Here is a 24,142-nt window from a genome sequence, read left to right as displayed (position 1 = left end):
ATTTACTTCTGCACAATCCAGGGAGGCCATTCCCCCATCACAGTGCTGACTTAAGTCCCCTTGGCTGTGTCTGTGGCATGGGCAGATGTTTGACATACTCAGGCATCTTGGCTCACATGTTCACTGCATCTGCATCCTGATGCATTCCTGATTGTTCCTCGGGGCAATTTGGAAGGAAACTCAGATACACAGGCCATAAGTGACCTGGCTTATTCTACTGTATACCTCCAATAAGGTGAGTAGGGTGCCTCACTGGGGAATGCACCTGCTCCACAACTAGGATATGGCCAGTGTGTGCAGGATTATAAAATACTGAAATGCAAAGAGCCAAAGCCGCAGAACTCCTGCACCATATCCACAGCAGCACTTCTTAAATGCCCATGTTACAGGTTCTATCATACCTGACTGCGGCTATTGTAGTTGTGAATATAATTCTAATAATATTTTACATCTGTTAGATTCTGGACCATTACTGGTAATTTTGTGCAATCAGGAATTTGTCAGCCCCAATCGTAGTTCTACCATATCTTCTGATTCCTCAGAAAGAGGTGAAGATCTGTTATCTCTAACTTTGGTTTATTTTTTCGATATATCCCTTACCCTGTGGGCATATGTTAACTATTTTAAGAATGAAGCTAAATAATAGATGTTAATTTATTTTAATTTTGTACAGTTATTTATGAAGAAGTCTCACTGAAGAGTTCTGGCTTAAGCTTTGAACAGATTAGAAATGATAAATTGGCAAAGCACACCCCCTCCCCTTTCCTATTTGAAAAATATCACTGCAACTGAAGCCTTGGCATTTAAAACTGCTGAGAGTATGGATGTAAATACTAATGACAAGCCAAAAATAACTAGTGTTAATACTTATTATTTCTGAATCCCTGACATGTGCTTGCCAAGAATCGGTGAATTGATAGGGTGTGAGAAATGTTTAGAAGGGCTCTTGGAATTCATGTAGTACAGCCTCCTGCTTGAAGCAGGATTGTCACCACACTAGATGGAGTCAGCTGGGACTTGTCAAACCAGCTCCTGAAAACCTGCACAACCTCCTGGGTAACTCATTTTTCTGCATTCCATTTTTTTTTTTCCTAACATTTAAGCTGCAGGTTTGGACTGCTGTCTCTTGTTTTACCTTCTGGCTGTGACCAAGAAGCATTTGACTCAGGTTTTGTGATTCACCTCCAGGCAGCTGAAGGTTGCTGCTAGATCCTTTCTCAGAACTTCTCTTCAGAACAGCCAACAAGCCTAAGTCCTTCGACCTCTTTGTAGTTCACAGAAACAGTCATCTCGTAGGTCATCTGAAAGAAAAAGCAAGACAAAACATATTAAGAGACTGAATTTTCTTCCTCTCTTACAGAAGAAATATAGAAACTGTATGATAGGAATTAATTTCGGTTTTTGGTACAGCAAGTAGATTTTGCAAAGGCAGGGGATTGGAGACATAAGAATCAATGGGCTTAGTGTATTATTTGAATATGGGCAATATTAGTATTATAGATTAAATATAAATTCTGTAGGATAAGAATTAATGTTTAGTTACATCAGTTGTCAATTACAGGCAGGGAGCTTTTTAATTGCATAAAGCCAGACTGGGTGATTAAGCCATTTTAAGAGAGAAAGAGGGAAAGACAGCTTAACTGCTGGCTAAACTACTAGGATTAGACCCAGGATATCCAGGGCTAAGTGGTTTGCTTAAATGCTGACTCTGTATTTGACCTTGGATCTTTTAAAGATACTTAGTGAGATTTTCAACACTGCTGAGATGTATAGGAAATAATTCTACTAGACATCAATCATTGGGGCAGGGGGTGTGTGGTGAAAAACCTTTATGGGCTTATCCATACTCATATCCTATAGGGGGAATAGTAATGGAAATAACATTACTGCTTCTTATCAGGGTTTGTTTTGTCTTTATAAATTTTTTGGTGTTGTCCTGTTGCACGTGTGAGACCTAATACAAGAGTCAGGATGCAAAGATCATGCTGCTTTGTTTCATTAATTTAGATCAGATCTGAGCCTTTAGAAGGGTACCTGCTTGTTTAAAACAGCCTTTGGGGTTTTTGCCCTGCCTCTTAAACCCATCACTGCTATTTGGCATGTCTTTGCTGTGTGTTTCTAAATAAGGGTGTGTTGTAGCATTCCTCATGCCATCTGTAAAAGGTAAATATTCTTTAACTTTTTAAACAACTTTTTTATTATTATTTTGTTTGGGGGTGGGGTTTTTTGTTTGTTTTGAGATCAGCCTCCTTTTTCAAGTTGAACAGAGACAGTCAATATCTGATATGGTTTTGCTCATGCAGAGATGTTCAGTCACAGTACCACACGGTTACATGGTGGACTGTAAAATAGATCCTCTTAAAACTGTTGTGGATCAGCCTAAAGGTTGCCTTTCCGCTTTTGGCCTGCTCCATGGGATGGTAACCAATACTGTTGACAAGATTGATCTCTGTCTAAGTCCAATGTGACATTTTCCCAGTCTACCTGGGGGAGGTGAAGGCTGTTCTGTTTGGTAAAATTGGATTGTAAATGTGTATTTTACGGCTCTACAAGTTAACTAATGTGTCATTTTCAAAAGTAGGAATGTTATGCATTCATTAGAGGCTTCGAAATGTAATATTGGGAGGAAATGGGTATGGTGGGGTGTAATTTCTTTCCCCATGATAAATTGGTGTGAAGCTCCTCCCTCTTTTCTTTGTTCTTTTTTTGAGAAACCTGAGGGTTTGTTGGTGACAGAATTTAATATGCAAAACAGTCTTATTTCTATCATGAAACTTCTCAGTTAGCCCTTGACAAAAGGCAGTTAAAATCTACCTGTTAAGTATCCTCATTTACCCACAAAAATCATGAAGCCCTCAAGGTTACTGTTGCTTTATTTTGATTTTGGGAAAGATTCTGAAACTTTCTATCACATCTCCTTATTATTCTCTGAAGAGATGGACATTTAGCAGCAGATTTAACCTTCTGTACTTTGTCTTATGAAGTTTTACTTCTAACTGTAATGTCTCTGAATTGCAAAATTATAATTGTTTTCAGCTACAACCAGCTGTATGTAGGACAAGAGGGCATGGCTCTGCCGGGGGAGGTTTAGGTTGGATATTAGGAAGACATTTTTTACAGAGAGAGTGATCAGACATTGGAATGGGCTGCCCAAGGAGGGGATGGATTCACCGTCCCTGGAGGTTTCTAAGATGAGACTGGACGTGGCATCAGTGCCATGGTCTGGGAACCACAGTGGTGTTGGATCAGAGGCTGGACTTGATGATCTTGGAGACCTTTTCCAACCCTGTTGATTAGAATCATATAATCAGTGTTCAGAGGACCACAAGTGATCGATGGTAACCATTTTGACTGGATTATTACAAAGCTTATGAATTTCCAGACATCATTCAGGTAGTCATTACCTGTGTTAAATAAAAATCAGAAGTCATGGATATCAGCCATTTAGAAAAACCACTATATCATACTTTTTTCCAGTGAAACTTTACATGTTAAAAGACATAAGTGTTTGTTTCTCTAAAATATACATTTCTATACACATATATGAGCATGAAAACATATTTTAAAGCCTGTAAGGCATTTTTATTTAATTTTCGGAAGGTCCCTTGTGCGAACAGGTTTGTTCATACATGTGTGATAAGGTAAAAGAGAAGGGATGATCTTTTTAAAGAGGTGCCATTTGACTCAAACTGTTAATAGTTCTATTTCTGGACAGAGAAATGATTGTGTCACATCAAACCACTGCCACTGAACATCCACCAATGCACAGTGACCTTTTAGTTTGCTCATCATTAAGCTTAAGTTTATAGACCTTTCAGCCTGATGCAGATTTTTTTTTTTTCCAAGGCACCCCGCTGTACTTTTCCTGTTTAAACTCTTGAATCATTACCTATTTTAAGGATCTACTGTGCCCTAAAGGTATTGTGACATTTGCTAATCCTTCCCACTGGACTTTGCAGACATTATGGCTGTCTCACGCTGTGCTGGGCTTGAAGAACATAAGGCTTGGTTTTGAACTATGAATCAAAACAAATACAATAAATCAAATGGCAGTTAGCACTTTGACTCTTTTTTACTGCTCATGCATCTGTCAATCCAAGAGTATTTCACTGTATTCTTGTTTGCTTTAAAATAGGCCTCCTGTATTCTTGTAAAAAAAAAAAAATTTGAAAAGGCATATGAAAATACTTCGCATACTTCAGAGTATTTCTCTTCCTTGGATTTTTTCCCTTCTGTACTGTAGATATAATTTTCAGCCCTTTGCAAGATGCTGTTTTATGAAATAGTTATTTGCCTTAAACTGAGTCAGTAGAACTCTTGGAGTATAAGTAGCAAGATTTGCATACTTTATGAAAAAAAATCTCTTTAACAAACTTTGTAGTAAAGCTTCAGAAAATTTTTCATCTACAGTTTGCTTTTCTGTTACTGCTGAGTAGGAAATTTAAAAATCAGAGATGTGAATTTCATATTTCTAAAATATGTTTTAAAAAGTCCTCATCCTCAAACAAAAAAAAAGTCTCTAGAGAGGTTTTCGTGTATCCAAAGCCCAGCAAACTTACAATTCAAGTTGTTAAGCTGTAATAGAGGCTCTCTTTTATTTACTTTTGGGGGAGATTGCTCTTTTTCTGTTAAAATATTTGATTGGAATGTTGGAGAAATTAGCTAATAATAATTTGCTAATTTTTGGGGGGAGTTTTTTTACATTCATGACAAATAGCTGATGAAAGAGCCTCAAGAATGTCTTTTTGTTTTCCTCTAAGATCACATCATTGTTTCCTTGAATATCTAAGGCAAGAGAAGTACTTGGACATCATCAGGAATTATCATCAGTGTGCAGCCAAGTCTTAGTCTGTTTTATAGAAAATTCTGTCTAGAACATCTAATTAAAGAGAATAAAAACAAAAAGGGTAACATGTCCTTTGATCAAATGTTTAATTCAACAAAACATTGTGAGCTCTGAAGTCTGAGTCACTCTGCTCCTGGTGCACAGTGGACAAGCTGGTCATGATTTTCATTGCTTTGGCTTTAAAACAAACAGAATTCCCCGGCTTTGGGAGTTATAAGAAAGTACAGGGAAAAGGTGGGTGATAGTTAAAAGGCCACAGTGCCCAGTGAATCACAAATAGGTGTAAACTGTTAACACACTGACTTAGTTATTTCTGAAGATGAAACTAGTTCGAGCATGAAAAAATATTCCCTCAGATGAAATAGAAGGAGCTTGTAGTTAAAACAGTTTACACACAGCAAAACGTAATTCTAAAGGACATTGCCAGCTTTAGGCAAAAAATATCTGATGGATTAATGTTATTTTAGTGGCACTAAGGATGTATTTTTCTAATCATTTTATCTGGCAGCAAAATCTGTGTAAGTTCCTACTCTCTCCTACCCCAGAGAGAAACTCATGACTTTGTTTTCTTTCACCCAAATTCATAATTTCTTTGTTTGTGTGGTAAAACTAGTTTTGGAATGGTACTGTAAACTACATTTCCAAATGGGGAAAAAGAAATTGAAAGAAAAATAACGTTTATTTTGTGATACAAAACATTGTTTTCAAGGCCAAAGACATCTAAGAGGTGACATGGGATTCTGAAGTCTCTTCCATGTGAACAGTGAAAAAGATTACCCAGCAAACACTCATCTTTATTAGCAAATCAGGACCTCTGTGTTCAGGAGATGCTTAAGGCCAAGATTTGTCCTCAAATGACTTGCTCATTTTTCTGCACTCTCAGCATTGATCTTTTTTGAGCCTGTTCTGCTCCCTCATACGCAGCCGAGCTCCCTCGGCCTTATCCTTCCCTCCTGTCGCCTCAGTCTGAAGGAGGGTGAAGAGCGGAATTTAAATTCCAAAATCTTGCTGAGCTTCTTCTTTGTATAAGGTGTTGTTACTGTTCCCCATGCAGCCCAAATGAATGTGAATATATTTCTTCAAGTGGACTTAAGCCCCAGTGCACCAGGAGAGAGAAAAACCAAGTGACTGTCTCGTTGTTGTTCAGGATTTGGAGCAGCACAGGGCAGGGTGACCTCATGCTGTGGATACCCCTCAAAACTTTTGGAAGAAAGCCTCTGTAGACATGTTCTGAAAATGCTGAGAAGGAAGAGCAGATAAAAATGAGGCTGATTCACCTACACAGCAAAGCAAAACCAGGTATATGAGTAGAGTGGGTTCAGTGTGGACAGAAAGTTGCTGGAAGGCTCGAAAAATATTTGAAGGGCCTGTGTAGTAGTGGTGTTTCATGCTCTGTAATGAAAAAGGCTGAGAACGGGAGAGGAGGTTTAAACAAACAGGAAGATCAATGGGCCTGACCTTGTTATTCCCACTAAGGAACTAAAGGAAAGCATTTGGGTTTTGGGGTGGTTTTTTGGGTTTTGTTTTGTTGTTGTTGGGGGGGTTTTTTTGCTTTCTGTCTTCATCAGGTATTTCACCAGTCCTTTGCTGTAGATTTTCCTTCAGGTTTTTGCTGACAGGAGCATAAATAAGTGACTGTTTATTATCTAAACAAAAAGGTGAAATACAGGATTCCTTATGGTTGTCTTTCTTACTTGGAATTTTGTTATCTGGCTTGCACAAGACTTGGGAAAATACAGATGATTTTATATTCCTGCTCGGAGTGGGATCTGCTCAGTAATTCTCAGTTCCCCTGTTCAGAGTTATTTATGCAGCTCATTTTCAATTATCAGTGAGGAAGCTGTAATGTGGTATCAGTGTCATCTTAAAGAGAATTTTAGCGTAGTGTAAGTTTAGTGTGTCTGGGAAGAATAACTGATAGATAATGTATTAAGGAAATTAATAACTGACAAAGAGGTCAGAAAACACAGGAGGATTGTGGATATGAAGTAGTTTAACTTTCAGAAACAATGCAGAGACCAAGGGAGACTTAGAAACATAGAACATCCATTCTCACTGCTCAGGAGAGCTGTAGGAATATATTTTTCCAACATAGTGTAGCTGGAGTTCTTCAGCAAACAAGAGGGACAGTGAAGCTGCAGGGAATACAGGCTGCCTGGCAGCAGTCAGCAAACAGGTGAGTGTCCATAAACAGCATCCTGTGTTATCTTTATTAAGATTAGGTAACTAGATAAACTTGTTTAACACCAAAAGGGGAAGAGAGGAATGGATTTATCTAAGATTTCTAGGAGAAAAGACTATAGAATATTGCCAGAAACTTTTTGTATGAGCATGTTATTTAAGAGAAGGAGGTGATGCCTGAAGTTCTGAAGGAAGGACTAATTTTCTGGTATAGCCAGCACATTGTATCATTTTGCTTTCTTAGCATTCGTGTATGTAAAAATGTGTTTATTCATATTAGCAATGCTGGCATTAGCATTTGGATAGAGTTCTTATTGAATGAATTATAGTTAAAACCTCACGTAAAATACTTCTACTCAGTCATATGTTACCTACCTTTTGAGTTGTGGTCTTAAGAAAATTTCAATTAAAGGTGCTTAAAAGACAACATGCAGGCATTTTAACAAAATATTTTTTCAATTGTATAAGCAATATTAAGATTGTCTCATACCTGACAAAACCAGGGACAATCAACATTCACCTTGTCTTTGCTCACCCTGGAGCTCCTTTTGTAAGTGACAATTTCATAAAAGTTTATAATTCTAGTGTTGAGCAGCTGAAATACTCCAATTAGTTCTCCAGTTTTGACATTTGTCCAGAGAGTGCAACACGTGTGAGTTGTAATAAGATAACATCAGTTAATTGGTGACCTCAGGAGCATTTTGGGTACAAATAGTGGGATGATGAAATCTTGGTCAGTTAGAAGATCTTAACTTCTTTTTAGCTCTATAGTGAAATTGTTATTTAAAACTTTTGGAACTCACACTGACAACTTGCTACATATGTTTGTCACTAACAGGCCATGTTCTTTTGTGCCTATCAAACCAGACTTTGCCTTGCTTTTAATACAGATAATACTTTTTAGAGTTTATTTATAATGCATAATACAGGCTATCAGCACTGTCACAGCTCATTGTTGAGTAAAGGAAAGGTTTGAAGTTATGCATCTGGGAAAGGTAGAAAAGTTTGACCTCAGAAAGAAGTTACTGTGTATATAGTATTTTGCCTCTGGAAAGTTGTGTCCGTATTTATGTAACTATATATTTTTTTTCTAAGTAGGAATTCATTTAGTTAGTCACTCGTTTGCAAGAAATATTTTGATGTAGGCTTACAAAAAGCCCTGGAGTTTCTAAACCAGTTTTAAAAAGCAGACAGTAATAGTACACCTGAACATCATTGTCCCTTAGTCTTTACAAAAGGGCTGCTAAGGCAGCCCTAAAATACTTGTGGGTTGTTAGGAAGCATCTGAGTAACAGCTGCATTTGTGAAATGAGGCACCTGCTCTTCCTCCTCTGAGCTCCTTGCTGGTGTGGCAAAAGGAGCTGTTTAATAGGGAAGGGATACAGGATACAGTCAAAGATTTTTTTCAAGCAAGCGAGGTCGGAGTTTTGGAGTGATACAGTGTTAATTTTTGGGTTCCACAAATCTGAGAGAGTTGTTGCTGAAATAGTGCAGGAAGCCTTAGAAAAAGACATTCCTCAGATGCAAGTACTAATAAATAAAAACTATTTTGAGCTATTTAGTGAAAACTTGTTGTCCTCTCCCAGCATTAACTGCTTCTGTAATTTTATTCTTTATATGAACATAAAGGGTCAAATTCTGCTTTATGTGAGCACCAGGGTCTCACATTGAATCATAATGAAGTTGTCTGTGCTCAGCCAAGAAAGAAATTAGACTCCCAATTCCCTAAAAGTTATTATATTTTACTTCATAGCCTGCCATATATAGTCTGAATGACTTCCTTGTAGGAATTATTTTAATAAGCAACAGTTTCACATTCACATGCCTTTGGTGCACATAATTTATAGTAAAAGTCACATGCAGGATCGAGGTATTCTCAGTTGGCGTGTGTAGAGAAGTAACAGGTAGTGGTGAGATCATCTTGCCAGGCTCAAACAGGAGCTTTTCTTTAATTTCTGCAGTGAAGGTGCAGATGGGCACAGAAGGCTATAGCCTCTGCCAGCCGGTCATACAGGAGTGATGTAGTTTTAAGTTTTCTCATAGCATATTCAGTGCCATTTAAATATTGCAAAATGCTGAATTGTAAATGTTAACCCAGCCATGAATAAAAAATGCTGATATTTTATTTAATCAAAAAATAATTATGGATATTCTGCCTTTAGTGTATTATTTAAAATATTTCATTTTACATGTAGACTACAAGTTATTGCAGAGTGGGTTTTATATATATAAAAAGAGAATTTTTTTTTTCTAATGCATTAAAAATACAGAGATAGACTTTTGCAGGCTACAAGGAATATTGTCATTGTTTGGGTATGGAGAAAAACTATGGTAGCCGGTTTACATGAAACACTAGGAAATACTTGCTTTTCAGGAGTGTTACCCAACTCCTGTTTTGAAAGAATTTCCTTTGGAGAAAAGAGAGCTTTCTCTTTTTCCGCTGTCTTTGAGTTCATTACTTTCACGTCCTATGCAGAGGATAAAGCAGCTGTACATGGGAGATGTAACTGCAGCATTTGAACTGCTAACTGATAAAAACGGCAAGTGGAGGTGGGGTGATCCTAGCGAGGCAAACGCGTCCTTACGCTGCTCTTTAATAAAATATTGTAAGGAATAGCTAGAAAGCTTCCCCTTTGACTTTCATCTGTCAGCTTTTGATTGTAACTTTGTAAAGGGATTGGTATTGACTTCTATCAGGCAGTTTCGGAGAAGAGGTGAAGAGCTTTCTCTCTTGACTTTCTGTATGTTTTGTCAAATCGAATCCTTCCATTTGAAGTGCGAAGTGAAGGCTGATGTCAAGAAGTGCCTTCAGCACAAGCTGGTGCTGGTCTCTCGCGACTTCCTTCTTTCTTAAAAGTATCAGATTAGATTGTAAAATGATGGCAATGTGGCTGGACATAAACACGTTTATTGCAGGCTCAGCAGCCATTACATATCATTAGTGAGAGGAGGCGAGGGGCAAGGGGACCACTTGGATGTCAGTTTGATTCTTTTTAAGGACAAATGCAGTGGGATGAGAAGATGTTAACTTCATGGCTGCTTGTGTACTTGGAGTTCAGAACCTATTACTGTCTTTATTTCTTTGTCCTGTTTGTAACCTTACAGTCAACTTACTTTGAAAGCAAATACAAATTGTGAGAGCAATAGTGTTAATAGGGGAGCTGGGAATAGGACATTTTGGAAGCCATTTTAAATTCCATTATTTATGAAGAATATCGTGTATTGGCATCAGGCCGAGCCTGTTTAAAATGTGAATACGTATTTTTTTGCAATGTCACACATTTTTTTTTTGGAGTGAAGTAGTAGGTACAATTAAAATAGGGAAACACGTCTTTTACATCAGCAAATCTGTCCTCTCTGAAATGTTTTTTAGTAGAGGCTCTAATTTTACTTTTGGACAACTGCTAAAAGCACATGTGTAGTCATGAAAGGAGAGACACAATCTCTGTGTTTTGAGGCTTGGATTCTTTCAGTACTGAAGCAGACAGTTTATTTACTCTCTGAAATTTATTTCACCCCTCTGATTCACAAGCTATACCTTTTCACTGTACAGGAGATACAATAAAGGTTACAAATTAAAATTTCAAGGGGAAAATATCTGGATTAAGAATGGTTTTATGGCAGTGGATCTTTTTGTCTGTTTCTTTGTTACTGTTACTTGGTCCCAACCTTCTTGCAGGATTTGACACATCACATCATGTCTTGTTCCTTTTTTTATGCTATTTTATAAAGTACTTTCATTTGTCTCATTTGGTTTAAAGCAAATCATACGTTCATGTCCTAAATGTTTCACTAGTCAGAATAATTAAGTTGATCAGGTCTGGGAGCATTGGAAGGAAAATAATAGGGTCATTGAAGCATTCAGGCTCTAATGGGAACCTGAGTTCATTCAGATATCAAATCTAATAATTGCTTTACACCTGTATACACACTCCCAGTGAGGAAGTTCACATTAAAGGTTTAGTGGTTTCAAGATTATTTCAAGGGAATATTGGTACTGTTTTTAAAATACTAAGTTGTTTTGACTATTTTCAACTTTATTGTTGTTTTAATATATCAATTATAGTTTAGATGATGGTTCATCTTTAGGCACTGGGAAATACTTTCACATGACAATTACTTATTAAAAATATGAAATGAGTAATCTATTGCAAATCAGATTTAATGGCAATCAGAAAACTATGAAGGCTATCATCTGAGTTTCACTGCTATGAAACAATTTATTAGGCAAGTTAAATTTTACTTTATACAATTTAACAGTATTCAGAGTCTGAAACTGTGTTTATACGTGATTATGCGTGTAGCACACTAGAAGGATTGTAGGGATATTCATAGCCATGATTGCTCCTTGAAAAAGGCAATTTCACAAGAATGAGGTAAAAATCAGTATTACTTTGTGAGATTTTATGGGAAATGAAGCAATAATTAGAACTTTTCAGTTTAACTAAATTCTGTGACAAATCTTCATGAATGCTGGTGGTACAGCCTGTCACAAAAATTCAAGTAAATTTTATCACAATCATGAATGAAAAAAACACTGACTAAGAAAATGACAGCTATTCATAGCAGGTTTCAGTAAATTCCAGACTCCAATGCTGGTCACAGTGCTTCTTGTTATTGGAGGGGATTTGAACTGATGCAATCGTTCCTCTTCATCTTCTTTTTTATTTTCCCACCTTTATAAGTTTAGTTCTCAGCTGAGAATTCAAACTGAAAAAGAAATGGAAAATGGTTGTATATGTGCCTGCACTGTACTGACATGAGGGCCTATTTTTCTCTGTAATTTTAAAGGCCAATTACCCTTGGAGCAAAGGAGAAAAATAGATTGATTTGTCTTGTAACCCCTGAGGCAGGCATGTGTTGTCTCCAGCTAAGGCTTTTCCGCTGCAACTCTTGTGGAAGAGCTTTCACTGCACATCCCAAGTGGTACTATTAACAAAGCAAGCAAAGTCAAATTAAAATATTAAATAGATCACTTAAAGGTTTAAGGAATCTTATCTTATTGGGCCAATTTTATTTAAAAAAGAAAAAAAATCTTTAAGGCCTCAAATAAGCAGAAGTAAAATTTATTTTAAACTGATTACTTGAAAATGGGGTTTATAAATCCATTTTTATCCTACAAATACCAAACTTCAGCTCTGAAGAGGGTAAGCATTTATTTCTTTATTGGAATTATGATACAGATGGCCAATATCCTCAATTTTGATTGCAAAACTGTTACTTTTATTGTGTCCCCACACTGTATAGACTGTGGTCACAGCTGGATTGCTCTGAGCTGGTAAATGTCATCACACATGCCATTTAGCATTATAACTTCTCACTTTATTCTTTTTTAAAGCATTTTTATGTCTAGCACATAGAACATAAATAAATGGGTTTTCTTCTGATGTTCTGCATTTTCGTACGACTCAAAGGCTACAATTAACGGTGCCCAGCAAGCTGGGTCTGAGTGGCAGCAGAAAGATTAGACATGTCTTTGTTCCCTTTTAATCTGAGTAAAACTCCTTTGTGTCAGGGCTTAACTTCTTTAACTCTCCATATTTTAGACCTGGCTCTGTACTGCAGTGCTTCTGGATATTAACAAATTTATTTGGCAAGTTAAAGAGAATCCACACAGCCACGTATCCTTTCAAAGAGAAACTGTTCACAAAGAATAGGATGGAAGCCTTCTTAAAATAATGGTACTGTGTGTTACCTAAGTGACAAACAGCTTTGAAGCAAATATTTTTGAACAGAACACAGCACTCCAGGCTTCTGGAAATAACTCAGGAGATATATGTTTCTGCTTTTTTCTGAGGAGGACCCATCCAGCCTTTAAAGGGATCCTCCTGAGTGTTACTAAGTTGTCCTTAAAGCTTTTTCTTCCTCCTTGTTTCTTCTAAAACCTTTTCTTACTCTTCAACACCTTACAGATCAATATATTGGTAAATTAAACATCCCACTAACCAGGTCAGGAACGTATTTTTTATATTATTATTATAAGATCAACACATGATAGCTTTATGATTAGCATGTTTCAGCTGCACTATCTTGATTTTGGGGCTTGCTTAAAAAAACACAAACACACAAAAAACACACACCAAAAAGCTGCTATTTTTTGGCCTAAGGGTTTCTTTTTTTCCATCATAACATTTATAAGCTCAGGTCATCACTCATCTTTCATATGAAAGTCTTGAATTGAACCTAAACCAAAATAAAAAAAGGATGTATAGAATTTGACCTCACAGCTACACGATTTGCTTGAAAACTCAATGTTTTCTTTGAAATTGATGCTAAAATAACCTTTTTAGCTGTCATTTAAGTTGATTGTCATGAATTCGAGATTCTGTTTGGAAAAAAGCTGAGAACACTTGATCTGTTCTCATTTTTGGTTACAAAAATATAAAATCAAAATGAATGTAAGGTGACCCAATGTGATGCTTATAAAGGGTCTAGTTCAGAATCTGCCAGGCATGTGTAGGGTGCCTGTTGACATTGAAATAAGAGTGTTTTAAATACTAAAAGATTAAAGAAAGCATATTAACAGTACATTTTCTCTGAACCCAGTTAGAAAACTGTTTTATTTGCTTGTTTCATCTCTTTGTAATGAAGATCTTTTGAAAAGTGCTATTTCATAGTCCTTTCTGAGGTGTTATTTTGGCTGTATTTCTCCCATAAATGATTTTTACCTTATTGCTATATTTTTTTATATATATAGGCCATACATTTTGAAAGAACAATTTGAAATCAAATCTCACAGAGATGGGTTGAATCTCAACAGAATTGAGGTTAGGAGAGCCATTTTCTCTCAAGGCGGTTTTTCTCAAAAGGATTTTGCTCTGGACAGCAACAACAGTTCTGAAGCTCCTAATTTCCTTGCCTGGCTTATTTCTCAGTTGATGTCTCCAATAATGTCAGAGGGACAGGCCAGGCAATTCAGGGAACAGTGCTCAGCTGTGGCTGCTAAAGAGGTGCTGAGATGGATGGACTTCCCTGCTGTTTTACACTGTATCAGTTCTGCTTCTGCCTTATGTTCTATAAATTCCATTTCCCAAATGGAACCTTTCATTGTTGTTAAACTAAAGCTGATGAAGGTGCATGCAGTCCATAAAGGAAAATAATAAAGTTAATTCTTGTCATGGGTTGTTCCTTAAAGCAGTTGATAATAGGCTGTTACATCAAATGGTATCGTAAGTTGGCTTCAGTTTTCCCTGTGCTTAGATGGCTCAAGGAGAAAACAAGAGGCTGCCCAGGCTGAAGTGATTTGAGTTTACCCTGTCACAATTTTAATCAACTGCACTTTACAGAAAAGATTTAGTTGTCTCAATCAGAAAAAAGTGTCTCTTGTAAAGGGACACTCAAATTTTTACCTCTTTGTAAAGAATAAATGCCAGTGTCATTATCACCGATGGCAGTGTTTGCTCCTTGGAACTGTCATCTGCTGTGACAGGTTATCCTTTTGCAACATACTTAAATGACCAGGTTACTCATTTTTTTGTGTAATAATTCGGTACCTATAGGAAATTATCTTGCTTTTCTAACTGTTTTCCGTGTTGTGTTTGTGGTACTTGCTGAAGTGCTTGGGACTGCATGAGTATTTTTCCTTTGGTTGCTCATGAAAACAAGATGTGTTTCTGTAGGACTTCCTAGTGAACAAAATTTTACATGAATGAAGAAATAAATGTTTGATGTAAAGGCTTTCATTGATTCCCAAAGGCACAGGCCATGCAAATACCCTTATAGAATGCATTTCTGCATCAGTTACACAGTCAAAACTATTCCAAAAAGATGAAATTTTAAATATTTTATTCATTGCTAAAATTTCTAACTTCTTCATATGATCATTTTCAGGGTAACTCAAACCAGTGCCTTCTTTCTCTGAGTATTAAAAAGTTATTATTATTGTCAGCTGTGGAAAGGTCAGTTCTTTCACCTTCAAGAGGTTATTCAGGAGGAAAAAAAAAGCAGATTTACTCAACTAAGGTGCCAAGCCTAAGATACCAGTTTATAATTTATTATAATTTAAATATAAGGGCTGTCAAAGAGGGAACTTTTTTTGTTACAAGATAATGCAAATTCCAATCAAGTACCTTTGAGGTATGGTTTTATAGACTCTGTCTTTTTCCATTATCAGATATCTCAGTGTCATGACCAATCCATTCGACTGCACAACATCTATATTATTACTAGCATTGATTGCTCATAAAAAATAAGGTTTATAATTAGGAGAGCATAAAGTTACTACCTGGAAGAGTGGATAAGGAGAAAACGAAATGAAAAAGTCACTTAATCTTAGTATTGCAGTTCTGCAAAGTAGCATTTATTTTTCTCCTAATATAACTGAGCTGTATGTTGATAACAAGCTACTGAGTTAATAAATCTATTGCAGCTATTGAGACTTCTCTTTTAATAACAGAAGGATGGAGCATTAAGGAAAGGAAAAATATATTTTTCAGGGTATAGTTTTAGCTAAAGTATTTCCCTCTCCCCTACTACTGTGGTTTTTACTGGTTGTGATTTCTTATGCTTTATACAGGAATGGATTTAAATTGGAAGAGAGCAGGTTTCTATTATATATTAGGAACAAATTCTTTGTTGTGAAGGTGGTGAGGCACTGGAACAGCTTGCCCAGAGAAGCTATGGATACCCCATCCCTGAAAGTGTTGAAGGCCAGGTTTGACAGCGCTTGGAGCAACCTGGTCTAGTGGAAGGTTTGCAGTTACAGGAGAACTTGAACTGTCATTTGCAGAAAATGTTTGTCTCTACCATGATGAAAAAAAAAAACCTGAAAAGACAAAATCTTAAAAAACCCAATAAAACAAATCAACAGTTTTTAGAATCTCCTAATCTGTTTTTAACCTGTTCAGTTGACAGTCTTGAAATTATCTCAAGAAATAGTCTAGTGGTGAAGGCTCTTCTCCCCACTGAAAGCAAGTATCACTAGACTCTTTATGGGTCACTGTCTTGAAGGAGCAGCAGCACATTTGAGTTGATAACTTTTCTTCTTGGATTTTAGCATTTTTGTGCTTTAATTTCCAGTGCCTAGTGACACTGCAACCAGTGTAGAGATTTATTCCCATGCAAAACAGATTGACTTAGGGTAATTTGAATACTTTATGCATGGATAGATTCATTAGGAAAAGGAGGCAAGGCAGAACTATAAAAAGAACTAATAATCTTGCTAAAGGAGCCGTTAATTCCCTACAGCATTGGAGACACTTTCATTGAACAGGGAAAGGGAAGGCTGATTTTGCAGAGCCCATTCAGTCTCCACAGGCAGCCTCTGTTTTTTTGTCCAGAAACAGATCACAGAGATGACTTTCTTTTTCTTCTCCAGATCCTTATTAATGTACTTGGACCATCTCTGCCTTTGTTAGGTTAGAACACAATCATGGAATGCTTGAGGTTAGAAAGGACCTTTGGAGGTCATCTTGGCCACCCACTGCTCAAGCAGGGTTAAAGCCAATTGTCCAGGACCATGTCTAGACAAGGATCGAAAATCTAAGGGTAGAGACTCCACAGCCTTCTAGGGCAGTCTATTCCACTGCCCAGTCACCTTCTCAATAAGCAAATGTTTCCCCTAGTTCAGAGTAACCTCTGCGTTTCAGTTTATGCTCATTGCCTTTGGTCCTCTGGCTGGGCACCACTGGGAAGAGCCTGGCTCTGGCCTCTTGGCACTCTCCCTGCAGGTATTTACACTCACTGCTGAGATCTCAGATTGCTCTTTGCTCCAGCCTTTCCCTTGTTCTCTGGCACACAGTAATTCAGTCCATATCCTTTTCAAAGAGTGTATCCATCTCACACACTCTGATTTCGCGCTTTGTGCTGAACCCTCAGCTTGGCCCAAGCTCAGCCTCTTCCAGCAGCACCAGTGGCACAGGCTGTTCTAGTCTGGGCAAGCAGAGAGATAAATCAGCTCCTTTGGAGAAAAGCTGAGAAAACCTGCTTGCCTGCAGTGTGGGTGTCAGACTTTTTGCTTCTGAAGTGTTTGTTTTATACTCCAGTCCTGTGTGGAAATTCCAGCCGTATATTGGGACATCCTAATGCTGTAGCAACGTAGGTGCTGTACTGATGCAGAGCAGCAATGTGAATGTGACATGAGAGAATAGAAAAGTCAATGTCAAAAGAAACAGTCCCTCCCTCCAAAAATAAAAAAATTTGCATGGAAGGACCACATTTTAAAAAAGAAAGATCCAAACCTCCAGAAAACTAAGTGGGGGTTAATCTTCTGCCCCTTTTTGTGTCTGTGCATGTGTATATTCATTGCTTTAAAATTTTATTTTAAAGGCATTTAGGAATGTGGTTGGTACTTGGTGATTGTTTTCCTGTGATAGAGACATATTTATAATTCATTGCAATAATTACTGTGTAATATTTTATACTAAAAGTTGTTCTCATTGAGCAATCAGGAAATGCTTAGGAAGTGGCTGATTTAACTGTTCTATTTTTAACTCTGTACCAAATTATAGTGAATGGTGTTTCAGCTTTTGTACTTGTAGCATCTAGTGGGCTTCTCGCCACCCCACTGGTCACTGCTTTCTCAGGAAACTTAAAGTGTATTTTTCCAGAGTTTCTGTGCATAAATTGTTTATAAAATTTTACAGATTTTTACGCAGCAATTTTAGTTATTGTCTGCTGTTTCCAAGGGGATTGTGTTTCAGGATTCTCCTAATGCTTTTATCACCCAGCTTCTCTGATCAAGAAAGTAATTTATTGCTGATTGCAGAACTCTTGAACTCTGACTGGCAGCTGCACTGTGAAACTTCTCTGATCCAGTCTCCTAGTTACTTATTTACATATCATTCGAAATGATTTTCAGGGCTGTTTGAAAACCTCTTGACATTGCATTATCCGTGTTTCAAATCTTATGGTGATTTGTTTTTCCTCTCTTTGTGTTACAGATAACAAACGAGTAACTTTGGAAAGGTCTCGTTCTCGCCACAATGGAGCAATTGCAGCTGTATGATTCTTCTGATGCCAAAGAATTAATGAATTGTTTTATTTACAATTAAATGGATATACTTTGGAAAGAGTTTATGATATGAATTGGCAATGATCGTAAAGGAATACTGGTATTGATTAAATGAGATGGTGTAAAAATATGTAATTTTAAAGCTGTTGCTAAATAATCCACATACTGTATCTTATTACCCCAACTACCAAGATCTGTAAACAGTGTTAAACAGTAGGATACATATCTTATTTTCTTATGTTCTTTCTTTTTTTTTTTTTAAACCCTTTTTTTTAAGCTGGCAACTCACATGAAAGGAGTTGGGGATTTCTAGGTTTTGTTTTATATGGGTAAGAAAATACAGTTCTGTTGAAAGAGTACAGCTGTGGATTCCATTTGCAGTTCTGATTTGAACATGAAAGGAAAAATAATAAAATTGTATGTTAATAAATTCAGAGATGAGCTGGTCTACATTATCAGAATCTTTTTTGTAACCATAAAAAAAGCAACACATAGCCCCAGTCAGGTTGCTGAAAACCTTATCTCAGTGTAAAGCCTGGTGGATTCAGCTGTTTTAGCTGCAAGTAGGATATACCACATATCTACACTTTTGGTGATATGATGATGTATAGTTACTTATCACTGCTAAAAAAAAAAAAAAAAAAAAAAAAAAAAAGAAAACAGAGCATAGGATTTTACCAAAATTAAATGATGTCAAAGGCAGGATATGTTTTTAACTGTATCTAAGGAGGAATTTTTCTAATTATGCACTTACATATTCTTTATAAAGATATTTGGGGGAAAATATGATTGTCCTATTTTAATTATGCTAAAAATACCTTTGTGTAGGTTTTTAGAGACAAGCTACATTACGAAGTTATTCAAAACTGCCTCTGAGTTTTTCCTCTGCTTCTCAGGTAAAATATGTAGCGGGATCTCTACTGGTGGATTTCAGTGCTGAGTTTAGCAGCTAAGAACAAATTTCCTACCTGGAGCACTCTCTAGCAGTGATCAATGATTGCAGCAGTTTGATTTTTTGGGAAGCTCCTCCCATTCTACTTTGTATACAGGCCCCTTGCACTGCAGTACCTCAGGTGAGCAGTCAGTTCAGTAGCTGACACTGTATGTTCTGCCACTCACTGGGAAACCAGAGTTCCCTTTGCTCCCCAGACTCCAGCTGAATGTACAGACTGTTTGGTGTTCAGGTCAACCTTCACCATCCTTTCTACTGAAAGTTCATTGCTTATCTGATGTGATGGAGGACTTGAAGTGGGAGTTGCAGTGGAACTGCTTCACATGCTTCTCAGCTATGATATTTTTTAAAAATCAGGATGTTGTAGATGGCACTTGTTCTCAAATTATTAGTGCTTTTCACTGATTGATGAAATTATTATGAATACTTTTATTGCCTGGTGTTATGGGGAACTTTTTTTTAATGTTATATAGAGTGTCTGGAAGGTGAGGTGTCACATGGTTTTCTGTGCACAAACTGGTAGCTCTAGAGGAATATTTGCTCCTGGGGCAGTACCTTTGCACTACTGCTTGAGCCAAGCGTCTTTGTACAGTAGGTTCTTTTTGCTTCTCTTGTGAGATACCCTGAAGACTATCTGACTAGTTTGGGATAAATTCTCACAGTTTCAAACTACAAATCCAATTAGTGTAAGAAAATATACAGTTCCTTTTCAGCCTAGTGTTGATTTTTTTTTTAATTTTTTTTTCCCCAAAACTTGTCTTCAAAGAACACGGGGGGTTTGCCCATAACTCTAAACATAGGAATACAACTGAAGCCTAATGAAATGTGTGCTGTCAACTAATTTTCTCCCTGAACTGTTCAGGGTTTTTATTGACAAACTAAAGGGTTTCATGGTACTTCAGGAAAAAAAAAAAAAAGCATGCAACAGGATTCTGTCTCCCTGTCTTATCAGCAAGAGATACAAAGAATTATATCCTGTTTTGGGCAAGGTCAGCATCAGCCTTGTACTGAAGCATAACTTTTTTTTTTAAACGGAACTATTAAATTTAAGCACAAATAAATGTGCTTAATGTACAAAGCCAGTTTAAAGGATTAGATTCATAATGTCTACGTAAATCAATAGTGTATTAGAATTCAAATTTTGAAAGTAACATTTTGCTGGGATTTACAAGTAGTGGTATAATCTTTATACATGAAAACTCAAAAGCTCTGAACAGAATCTTTATACGGTAGCAGTAATTATTAGAGCACAAGTTTTTCATATCCATGGGTTGTTTTTTTTTATTTTAAAGCTCTGTGAAAGCTGGCTACAGATTTTCAAGAACCAAATCTTATAAAAAAAAAAAAAGGCAAATCCAAAATAACATCATCTGATGCTTCTATTTTACTACTATTTTTTTCATATTTGAAACATTTATATAATTTAATGGACATATCTGTTAGGGCAAAAGTGTCTTTCAAAGGAAAACTAGTTTAGAAGATAATTTATGTAAATATAGGGTGCTCGTATTTATGAAGTCTAAAATATTTTCTGAAATTGATGCTGGTCACTTTGTCTTTTGATAGTTTTTCAGTCTATATTAAATTGCAGATATTTTTAATGTTTTTATTATTGATCTAATTTTCAGAGGTGTCACATGTTTATCTAGAAGTGTAGAAGAGTAGCACCTTTTTCAGAAATGCACTTGCCTTATTTTCTAATTTTAAAAAAAATGAAATATATCAGTTAAATTATATTTGTATTCAAAGTAATCCCAGAAAGAAAATCGCTGGAGGGTTCATACATAAATTTCTTGCTAATTATGTTTCACTATATGTCCTCTGAGACATTACGTTAACAATATATCAGCACATCTGTTTGCATTCACATTTTACCAGTTACAAGTACTGAAGAGAGGTTTTTTTTAATGATGTTACACTGTTTACATTTCTTAGTTTATTTAAGAGGAAGATAATTTTACCTTTGCAATGAATTGAACTAAATTTGCAAATGTCATGGGAATGAAATGTTTAAATCATATACAAATATACATCTCTGTTGCTTAACTACTGGCTGTACAGATCAGAAATGTAAAGACACTATAGACTTTTTTTGCTCAAGTTTTATGCAGTTTACTGAGAAAAAAAAAGTGCAACACGGTTTGTCATGTATGTTTGTTTGTGATTCAACAAATAGCCTTTCCCAGCACACAAGTGATGTTTGGTTTGAGTGTTAATGATATTATGAGCTGATGCTAAAGCCAAAACAAAATTGGTGCCTCAGAGGGCACTGAGAAAGAGCTCCAGGAAGTATTCCCAGAAATACTGTTACATCATTTGTTCTGGTTTTAGCTGACCATGGTCAATATGAAAAATATTATCTAAAATTATCTGTTCTTCTTGAAAATTCAGATACAAATGGAAACATTCCCATAGTTCCCTTGTGTGATATGCAAATAGTCACGAATATCTGTATATTTTTGCATTTTTGTGTGTGGTATATGTACTACCTCAGACAAATGCTGTAAAAAACTTAATATTTTCATGGTTTCTATCCAAGCCACAATTCATTAGTAACCTACTTTAAATTCATCCCACAACACACAAACAGTTTGCAAAACTCTGAGAATCTGGCTGAGTTTTAGGTTTGGCTGGAAATCCTCCTATAGCTCTTGTTCAAGAAACTTCACAACTTTCAGCTTTTCCATCCCTCAGGCAAATCCTGCTTTGATGGGTGAATTTAGTACTTCCTATACTGAGAATGACATAGCTAGTAAATATTTAAAGCTGGTAATAGTTATGTGGGAGCAAACTTACCTATGTATGTAAATTGCTTCTTTTCCATTAAACAAAGGCTTGGCTGAGTTCTACTTTACTGTTTGCCTTCAAATTGCTGTGAGGTCAGGCATAACAAGTGCTAAGTGATACAGCAACTTAAAGCCCACCTCTGATGTGCCATACCGTATTTGCAAGTTACTCATTTTTAAATAAGTATTGTTAGAAAACCTCAACAGCTCTTCTGCAGTGTCTCCACACATGCCCACGCATGCACACAAAATGTAAATAATAAAAAATAATAAAAAAAAATCAAAGCAGATAAAGCCAAATCCCTTAGCTTCAGGTGTCTCTGTTTCAGATCACATATTGCTGCTTTTTGTGCTCAAGGAAGGGAGTTGTGTAAGCCTGTGAATTCTGCAGTCCTGCAAGCTGTCGCTCGGCACCCACTGATGTCATTAGGAGAATGGTAAAGGAGAAAGATTTGTTCTTGTAGTGCTTCTTTTAGCACTGTTTGAGGTGATACATATGCCACAGAATGTGAACAATAACCTATTACAGCTCAGGCAGTCTGCTATCATGCACCATTTGATTTCCCTTTTGGAAGTCACATGACTCCTGATGCCAAAAACAAACAAACAAAAAAAAAGATTAAAAAAAAGGTGACAAAACTCATGCATTTCTATTTTTTAAACAGCTCTGTGTTTGTATGTAATGTTTAAAATAGGAATTTGATGAAATCACAGCCTGGCCATTGTTAATCCATGTATTCTGAAAACTGTAATAAAGATATACATAACATGATTTTTCTAGGTGCACCAATGTTTTACTTGTTTATCATTATTATTACCTACTGAGTACCATCACCTCAAAGCCTGGTTTTGTTATATAAAATTGTCACACTGGAATTACATTCCATTTTAGCTTATTGACATTTTATGGATTTCTTTTTTTTTTTTTTTCTCTGAGGTGTCAAGTATATTTGACTTGAATTTGGGGACAAAGGTGCCTTTTCCAATGAAAGAGGACTTTCAAAATCAAATAATCAAAAAAAAAAGTATATAATTAAAGCCCCCAACATTAAGTCATGGTGATACCATTTTATTTTCACAAAAATTACAATAAAAGGGAATCACTAAACAAATTCCATGGGTCCATATTTATTTTAAGTGACTAGATTCCTGTATAGACCTTTTAAGACAGACACACAGTAAGTCAGCCAGCTTAATATGGGTGTTTTCCAAATTATTTGATTCAGTCAGTCACAAAATGGTGAATTAACAGAATAGAAACTTGATAGACCTTTACCTTCAAAACTATGTATTGCACCTTAAATAAGTTACCATAACAGACCGAACTGCAAAACAGGATAGAAACATACCATTGAATTTTACTTAAAATTCTATTTAAATATAATTCTAATGAATATGATGAGCCATGTTGATACAACTTTTCTCAAGTAACTTTTTGTATGTGGAAAAGATGTGCCAAGGGATGGTCAAAGGCACTATTATATTTTTAATTAACTGAGTTACAGTTAAAATGCACTATTTGATATATGATGAAGCAGTAAAGGTTTATTTTCTTGTGTGATTAACATGAAAAAAAATGAAAAATTTTAGGTGCCAGCTCTAAATGTAAATGCTCTGATTGTCCTGATTAAGAAAAATGCGGTAATGGTGTCCTACATATACCATCTTCTTGTTCCTTATTTTTAGGTAAATATTCTTTACTTTCCTGTGTGGGAGCCAGGGATTCCCATCATCCTCTGAAAGACTTTTGCGTTTGGGTGATTTGCAAGCAGAATTAGTCCTGAAAAAAAGTAGCAGCTACTTAATACCTCTCTCAGTGGAAATTGTTTCTGTTGCTTCCACACATGCTTAAGAAATCCTGTATGTGAACTTCAGATTGATGGCAGGTTGTGGTGCTCTGCCACTTACATTTGGATACTTTCTGTAAATTTGAGCTGCACTTCTCCCCTCTCTTAATTCCTCCAGTCATCATCTCAAAATCAGCCTTTCTGCACTTTTGCAGTATTACTGGGCTGAAGTAAAATTATTAAAACATTCAGTTCTCAGAATAATTTGATGCATACTTAATGACCTTAATTAATCTTGTTCGTTAGATATGAAGCTAAGATTAAGAAAAATCCAACTAAGGGATTGGGGTTTTTTTGCCTTTAGTCTGTGAGCAAACACTATTTTAGTCCAGTTAAATTCACGAGGGGCTGAAAGTTGTTTATTTGTGTTACTGTAGTAATGAGGCCAATCTCAGAAACCCACCTGAGAGGCAAAGGATATTATCTCAGGCCCCATGCTAACAAAATCACACAGCTCTTGGATTTTACCTGGCTCTTGCTGAGCAGGTTCTGTCAGCCTGGGAATGTTGCTGTAGGTGAGCTCACACAGGAGCCGGGTCTGCAGGACAGCTTTTATGAGGACAATGTGCCCAACTTTAT

The 24,142-nt window shown here is 36.4% G+C and overlaps 1 protein-coding gene across 4 annotated transcripts in view; it reads left to right on the top strand.

Annotated features, from left to right (window-relative positions):
- The window catches only part of DIAPH2 (diaphanous related formin 2), a 194,053-nt gene extending 171,565 nt beyond the window's left edge, over positions 1–22,488 (top strand). For all 4 annotated transcript variants that reach the window (XM_027880856.1, XM_027880855.1, XM_027880854.1 and 1 more), the window contains one exon: positions 17,908–22,488. In XM_027880856.1, coding sequence (XP_027736657.1) covers positions 17,908–17,972 — 65 coding nt within the window. In that variant the 3' untranslated portion in view covers positions 17,973–22,488. The remainder of the gene's footprint in view (positions 1–17,907) is intronic.
- Positions 22,489–24,142: the final 1,654 nt, after the last annotated feature.

Source organism: Empidonax traillii, unplaced genomic scaffold (genome assembly GCF_003031625.1).
Source record: "Empidonax traillii isolate 1590-97213 ecotype Southwest subspecies unplaced genomic scaffold, ASM303162v1 scaffold76:size1281806, whole genome shotgun sequence".
Classification (NCBI taxonomy): Eukaryota; Metazoa; Chordata; class Aves; order Passeriformes; family Tyrannidae; genus Empidonax; species Empidonax traillii.
This window is presented reverse-complemented; position numbering and strand designations above follow the sequence as displayed.